Raw genomic sequence first — 7,934 nt, 5'->3', positions numbered from 1 at the left:
TGAAGCCGAGAGTTTGATTAATTCAATTGAATCGTATAAATTTTTACTTGATATGATATTTTATTTGTAATTAATAGTGTAAGTAAAAAATTACAATAGGAATTTGTGTACATTGATACAACTATTAAATAATTAGAAGATGCTTTGTTATTTTCTGAAAAATATATAAACGAAGAATTTGTTGCTAGCATAAAAATTGCAAATGAAATTGCTTTTGATAGGAATATTGAATGTATATTTCCAACAAAAACGTAGAATTTTTTTAAAAAGAAACTTTGATGACGATAATAATCACAATAAAAAGTACAATCGGGAGAGATTTTTTTAAAATTAATTATTTTTTAGTTGTTGTAGATAACAATAAATTTATATAATTAAAATTTTTTTAAGAATATATTTTGTTTTTTTATTTAACTCCCAAAAATTAAAATATTTCAAATGATAAAAATTAAAAGAATATTAGTTGATATTAATTTAGAAGAAATATTTATTGTATTTTATTAACTATGTCGAGAACAGTAGCTTAGGAAAAAAGTTTTTCAAAATTGAAATTATTTAAAAATTATATTTACTAATTTAGCTATATAATCTATAGAAAAAAAATATTAAAAAATTAATATTGATACCATTATTACTAATTTTACATCTAAAATATTACACTAATAAATATATTCAAAGGCCTCAGGTGTATAAAATGTATTTTTACGACAACGCATATATGTATATTTTTCTATAAAAATAAAAATAAAAATAAAACATAACAGCTCTTCTTGTTATAACTAACAGACAAAACATCCCCATCCGTATACAAGAAACGAATTAAGGCAATTGAATAATACAAAATTATTCGTACATATAATTTAACTAATTATTTCCAATTATTTTTGAAGTAACAAACACTAATAAAACACCAGAACCTTTTTTCTTTTTTTTTTTTAAAAATTGGGCACGGAATAAATTTCGGCAGAATCTAGTACCCAACAAACTAAGTCCGACGGATAAGTTACACTAAGCGAACCAGCAGGTGACCTGAAGCGGTGACCTGAAGCGTAGGGAGCAAATTAAAAAGGGAGTAAGTGAGGTAGTCGTAGAACACATATATATATACGTATATATAGATGCAATGGAGCTGCTCTGCTCTGCTCTGCTCAGTTTCCGGCTTTCGAGAGCTTGGTGATGGCTTCAGCTATGTCTTCCGGCTTCGCGCCTTCTTCGATCAGGGGGTTGTTTCCGGGGACTATATCTTCTCTAACATAACTTCCCGGCGATCGAATCAAGTCCTCCGACCCCTTCGCCACAATGCCCTTCATGATCAGCGTCTTGTGCGTCCCCGAAAGCATTTCTTCATAATCCGTATCCCCTGTCTCTCCCAGAACCACATACATATTCGACACATTTAGTCGCCACCGGACGAATAGATACCTGGAATGTAGTAAACAACAAAACAACAATCATTGTTCACGGACCGGAGGATTATTCAATATGAAAGGTCGAAATAATTGAAGTTAGTCAAGTTTCTTTAATTTATTCCTTAATGCCAAGATCAGGAAAACGGGTTTCATACTAGTTTTCGGAATTTTCTATATAGTGATATGCAGAACTTTGAAAAGAAATAAAAATGAAAAGATCTTCCTCCCTAAAGTTCGCTTCTGCTAATCATTATTCCGATAAGGTCGAGCTAATACTTTTAGATCGAATCAAAACTGTGTCTTGTCCTCATAGGCACAAGCAAAATGAAATATAATTCAATTCGAATGAAAAGAATAAACCGATTACCGGAGGGCCTGTGAACGAGAAGCGAGCAGAGGGATAACTTGCATTCTCGTGGAATTTCTGCAGTACATTAGATGGCATCGAAGTCCCCTCATCCTTAGCTTTTGCCGCATATCATCGACCTTTTTCGCCTGCGAAATGAAAGAAAATCGATTCACTAAGTCGACAAAAACCAGTGCATTTGGGAAAAATAAAACCTCGTCTAACATAAAAAATAGCACACCTTACTGAAATCCTTTATCAAGTAGGAAAGGCAATGGGAATTGCTCGATTTCGCATCTTCTTTGATAGCATTTGAAGGTGAAGAGGAAGAAGCATTTTTGTCCCCTTCGGATGTATTCATTAGTTTCCAAATAGTCTTCTTCAAGCCATCCGAACCCCATCGATATTCTATATGCGACGCATAATCTGGATCGGGAACAAGCTTTTTCCCGTCTTTTTTGCCGCAAGCGCTCGGGTAATACACTTCACTGCCACTGCTACAAATCAAAGCATCAAATTCTTTCGCTTTAACTTTCCCGGACTTAAAAAATTCAGTTAATTCCGACATCGGCATAGCTGTTGACAAGGCGAATCCTGTTTCTTTGGCCATCTGTTGATCCAACTTAACTGCCTTAAAAAGATCTTGTATCACATTGATCATCTTCTTTTCAGGGGCACCTTGGCTGTCGTAACAATCGAGTGCAATAACTATCAATCTACGACGCTTCCTCAAAATGGGATATTTGCTCGAATCCACCTGTTTCTTGTCGGATTCAGAATCTCGAGAGGCCGAGTTTCGTCTCAATTTGCTGAGGACCCACTTAACAGGATCTTTTGCCTCAGGCTTATCACTAGCTGTGCCAGCAGGAGCCTGAGCAGCTGTGACGTCGGTTGTCGATTCGTTTAAAGATGATTTCTCACCATCGATAGACAGCCTCAAAGACATATCTTGAACATCTTTAAGCGAATCGTTCAAGGACTCGCTTTCTGCAGCTTCATCTGTCGGAGTGTCGGTTTTCCACAGGGGGTGCCTCATCCGACACGCAGCAATCCTTGTTAAATACGTCCGGCAATGCTCCGGCCATGAGTACAGATGGATGTTCTTCAAACCATTCCTTCTGCATTCATTCCACAAGTTCTTCTCCGACACTAGCTTCAGAAGTGCTTCCGCAATTTCTTGTTGATTATGAGGATCCACGAGTAGACCATTGTTAAGTGCCTATTTAACACAGGAATACTCTATTATAAGACCAAAGCTACTTGCAGATTTCGACATAACTTCACCTTTTTAATGTAAACTCCGATTTCGACAAAACTTCACCTTTTTAATGTAAACTCCAATTTCGACAAATTTGCAGAGCTCACCTGATACTTTTCTATCAACTTCAAAACCATAAACTATGAAATAGAAATCAACATGTTTTGTCAAACTGAAATTACAATTTTACTTCAGATTGGACAAGATTACTACTACTCATTTCATTCAAATAACAGTATGAAAATAAATGAATTATAGTAACATATAGAATAAATTATCACGTTGAAAGATGGCTTATAACCTGATGGATATCCACCGGTCCACCGTTCTTAGTCGCAACCATTGGGAGCCCATGAGCAGCAGCCTGCAGATCCAGATACAAGTTGTCACAAAAGATATCTTTTTCGTTACCAAGCAATCTAAATAGAACAACAGAAAAAACGAACCTCGATTAGTGTCAATCCAAAAGGTTCGATAAAAGCAGGATTAATGAAGACCCCCTTCAAATGTTATTATTACTCATTAGTTTTGTTAGGAGAGTTTACATAGAAATGTAACAACTCAACAAGGCATTAAACATTTACCTTTGTCTTGGCAGCCAGACGGTAGATATCAGGAACATCATTCTGCTTGTGATGTTTAGGGAAGGCTACTTGCCCATAAAGGTCATACCTGTCAATTAACTTCAAAACTGTAATAAGCACGTTGGCATTTCCTCCGGACATCCCATCTATATCATCCCGATTCCCCATTATAAGAACCTGCATCGTGAATTCGATGTACGAAATCTTCAACAACAATGGTGCATAATTATGTAAAGAATGCACGTTTGAGTGTTTCTGTATTAATTTACTAGATTAGCAAGCTCGCGTAGTGCGCGGCATTCTCCAAAGGCTTTAACAAGAGTTGTTATATTCTTCTTCGGGTCGGGCCGAGATAATGCCAAGATAATCGGCTTGTGTGGATTTGTCAAAAATCGCAGCACCTACGGAAACAACATGAAATGTGTTCATATAAAGGGTGCAACTAGAAACAGGAATCACATCGAACACTGAAGGAAATTATATAGTGCCGGTGCCTACTTCTGACCATATAGCAGGGACTGCTCGTGGAGACGAGCCCTCAGTATTCATTAGTGCCCCAAGATCGCCCTCGTGATCACCAATATCTTCTTGAATAACATTACTAAAGTCCATCCCTGGAGGAATAACCTGCAGAGTACGGATCAGTCTGAATGTCAAGAGCTACGCATTTGAATACAACATTTTGGCATTACTAAAAGCATCCCACCAATATTTCCCGATATTTGGTAAAAGTTGTTTTTCTTAATGTTTGAAGCACAAGAAAAAATTTAACCATGACCCAATTATGATCAATCTGGCAGATAATATACTTACCGCCATTCTAGGCATAAACCGGCCATGACAACTAACCCCACGCCTCGCCCGAGCTCTCAAAACTTTCTCAAGCTTGACATCAAACCCATCGTAAAGTCCCCACTGCTCTTCAATCTCTTGCTTTGTACTTGTAATAACGAGCTCTGCAGCATCTAAAGAGAGCTCTTCAGCTTCTATCCTTCTCATAATCCTGTAAGTAGAGTCAATGTCCTCTTTGGACTGCCTTCCCTGCTTAAGAAGCTGCTCCAACTTGTTTCGACCGAGCGAATGCCCTGTTAGAACCATGGGAACATTCAAAGCTCCTGAAAGGAGAGCAGCACTGTCTCCCGCATCCGCATAATGCCCATGAATCACATATGGCCAGACAGGCTGTCCACCACCGATTTGTTCTCCCAAAGCCTTGGACATGTTAAGAATGTGTGCCAATGCTCCATCGACAAACTCTTGTATGTATGGCCACAACAGTTCCTTCCTAAGGTATTGGTTCGGAGGGCCAAATGGTATCCGTATTATATAAGCCCCACTGCTTTCTCCAAGGTTAGCATCCTCAGGACCCGTCGTGAGCATCTCTGTTGGCTCGCCATAACTCCAGTCGACGTCGGGTGAGGAAACTTGCCTGGTGAACAGATCCACACGGTATATACCTGGCATCTTAGCGAGGGCCCGGGCAAGCTCTACAACATACTTAATCTGTCATTTTGATCGATATGAATTAGCACATGTATTCAGATTGAATTAAGGATTGATATATGCCACATAAGGTTATTGTAAATCACCTGACCACCGGTATCAGAATCCCGACCAAGCTCCATATTTTCACCACGAACCAGCCCGTGCAAACTGACCATGATGACATGATTCATTATAAAGTACAAAAAAATTACCCAATTGCATGTAGTCAATCGTGTATGGTAAATAATATGTATTTACCTTATGAGAACAATATAAAGCTTCTTATCCAACCACGCTTCCGTACTCGATGAGTTTGGCTGGAACTTTTTCTTTGGACTCCCGGGGCTTCTTGGGCTTTTGGGGCTGTCAATTGTAGCCACTTCTCCAAGAACTTCTACTTTCTCTGCTTCAGATAAGTCCTCCGACATATCCTCAGTTACATCCTTGCGACCTTGCTCCATTTCCAATCTCCGTTTGCTTAATCTTTGCATACCCTCCAATTGCAACTGTCGAAGAATGTTCAAATGAAAGGCATATTGCAACTCCAAATATATATATATATATATATATAAAAGAGTATCTAGTATACAGTCATGCCAAAGTATTGCTTAGTTCGAATGCAATGTGGTGTACAGCAAGTTGCAACATATAGCTATGAACAATAACTCATATGAACTGTGACTTCACTCGGATTACGCATTATTTAAATCAACAACAGCCTAACTAAGATTATAAAGATCATTCAAATGCAGACAAGTTCAGTGATCTATCTTTACTGCAAGAATCAGTAACTAGAATATAATTTGTCAGTGCAAATCAAACAAAATGAAATGTTAAAGTGTCTCTCACATTCTTCAAAGCTTAAAGAGGCATCAGATAAACAACAAATAGTGATTCATCCAAAGCAATTATTGTAATGATTCTTCCCCTTTTTGGCAACTCTCATCCCAATTCTTACAAAATCAATTCATCCAAAGCAAGGATTGCACGTAGGCACACCGGATTGAAGAAATCAGTGAGAAAATTGAAGAACCTGCTTCTTCTTTCGAGCGAGATGCCAGATGCGCCAGCACATGTTCTCGAGCCTGGAGCTCCTCTCCCGAGTGTTTCTGGTGGCGACGACCTTGATCCATGTTCTATGAAGATCGCTTTCATCCACTCCTGTCACAACTTCTTCGACGAAATATTTCGTAGGATTGAAATTCCCTTTCACCACCGCCGACGATTTGAGCTCCTCGATGGCCGGCGCTCCGCTGTCGAGTATCGCCTCCAGATACCCATTAATCCACTCGTTCCCAGCCATTTCTCAAAACGCAGGAGCAGGGGAAACCCTTTCTCAACAAGCAACAATAATCAATTACCAATCAATGCGATTCAAGGATAGAGGAGAGATGCAGAATCGACGTGCATGATGGGCAGCGATTTTGGCTGCGATTTTCCATTTTCTGTGAGCCGCGCACACCACCAAGTGTTGGCAATGGTAACTGCTCTGAGAGCTGATAATGAAAAGGAACAGGAATGGAGACCCGTGCTGGCGATGCACCGCAATCACGGTCGTCACATAGATACATCATATCATTGCACACGCGTACATACATAACATAACGTTCGTTCATTGATTCATTCATGTGTTTATGTGGAAACAATGGCGACGAGACGAGACGACGTAGGGAGGGGAGAAACCACATGGCATGGCAGTTGGAGGCGCCTCTTCCGCCCGCCCGACACGTGGCGTTTGATCTTACGTCGTTTAATGGGTCATCTTCCTCTGGATCAGCCACGTTCCCAACACCCCACCCTCGCTTCCATCTCATTTCTAGCCGTTGGATTCGAATACTATTTGGCTTTCATCTTTTATGTGTTTAAACTAATTTTTTTAAACTACTTTGCATGAATTTTTTTAATAATTGCTTTTTTTTTATATAAATTAAAAATTTTATTATTTATCATAAAGTAGGGATTAAAAGTGATAAATGAATTAAATGTAAAAAATAAAATTTATATTTTAAAAAAAATAAAATAATAGTTGTTGTAAATTTCAAATAAAAAAATTGGACATTAATTTATGGATAAATTCAATAATAATTTATTTTATTTTTAAAATATTATTTATACTATTTATTTTTATATAAAATAAAATAACGCTCGGTCATCTAAATTTATATTTATTATTTAGGTGTTGATTACTAGCTTTAAACAAAAAAAAAATAATAAAATTTAAACATCGAGAAAATAAAAATTTAAGTTTAATATAATTTAAAGTTCAAAATAATTTAATACTGAGAAAATAAAATTTAAAAACTAAAAAAACAGTTTAATAATAAAAACTAAGACCATCTCCAACCCTCCACTCAAATTTTTCAGTTGCTACGGTAAAAATGCAGTTAATCTCCGTAAATTTCAATTTTTACTCTTAAAAAGTATATTCCCTATATATTCCTCTTTTATATTATTTTATATAAATTTTTATATTTATGAATTACACTCCAACTTTAATTTATTTTTACGTTAGATCCATACACAAATAATTTATAAATTATTTAAAAATTACATATATATAAAAATTAACATTTATAATTAATAACTATTACAAATAAAATAATTTTAAATAAATAATTAAATGCTATCAAGACAAATAAATAAAAATTATCACTTTTCAAACAGTAAAATTATATATCGATTTAAAAAATAAAATTATATATTACTTTCCAAAAACTAAAATTATATCACTTTTAAAAAATAAAATTACATACAACTTTTTAAAATATAAAATTATATATCATCTACTAAAAAATTAAAATTATACAATACACAAAAAAATACCAAAAATATAAAAAACACCACAAAAACTC

General features: G+C 36.2%; 1 protein-coding gene across 1 annotated transcript; it reads right to left on the bottom strand.

Annotated features, from left to right (window-relative positions):
* Positions 1 to 806: 806 nt before the first annotated feature.
* LOC127253049 (probable sucrose-phosphate synthase 2) lies at positions 807 to 6,784 on the bottom strand. Its single transcript, XM_051277463.1, has 12 exons — positions 6,116 to 6,784; positions 5,341 to 5,588; positions 5,187 to 5,250; positions 4,411 to 5,100; positions 4,096 to 4,224; positions 3,867 to 3,998; positions 3,598 to 3,774; positions 3,460 to 3,513; positions 3,315 to 3,377; positions 1,997 to 2,974; positions 1,777 to 1,904; positions 807 to 1,422 (listed from the first exon to the last, which is right to left on the bottom strand). The coding sequence occupies exons 1-12, from the start codon at positions 6,383 to 6,385 to the stop codon at positions 1,149 to 1,151; spliced, it is 3,207 nt and encodes a 1,068-aa protein (XP_051133420.1). The 5' UTR covers positions 6,386 to 6,784; the 3' UTR covers positions 807 to 1,148.
* Between the last annotated feature and the right edge of the window lie 1,150 nt (positions 6,785 to 7,934).

The sequence above is a fragment of the Andrographis paniculata genome, unplaced genomic scaffold (assembly GCF_009805555.1).
Source record: "Andrographis paniculata isolate CXL003 unplaced genomic scaffold, ASM980555v1 Contig49END, whole genome shotgun sequence".
Lineage (NCBI taxonomy): Eukaryota > Viridiplantae > Streptophyta > Magnoliopsida > Lamiales > Acanthaceae > Andrographis > Andrographis paniculata.
This window is presented reverse-complemented; position numbering and strand designations above follow the sequence as displayed.

Excerpts from the sequence above, each read along its gene's own strand:
- LOC127253049 (XM_051277463.1), bottom strand. The coding sequence starts at position 6,385 with ATGGCTGGGAACGAGTGGATTAATGGGTATCTGGAGGCGATACTCGAC. Across the intron at positions 3,999-4,095 it reads TCCCTGCTATATGGTCAGAA|GTGCTGCGATTTTTGACAAA; the intron begins GTAGGCACCGGC and ends TTGTTTCCGTAG. Across the intron at positions 3,514-3,597 it reads GTCTGGCTGCCAAGACAAAG|GGGGTCTTCATTAATCCTGC; the intron begins GTAAATGTTTAA and ends TAACATTTGAAG.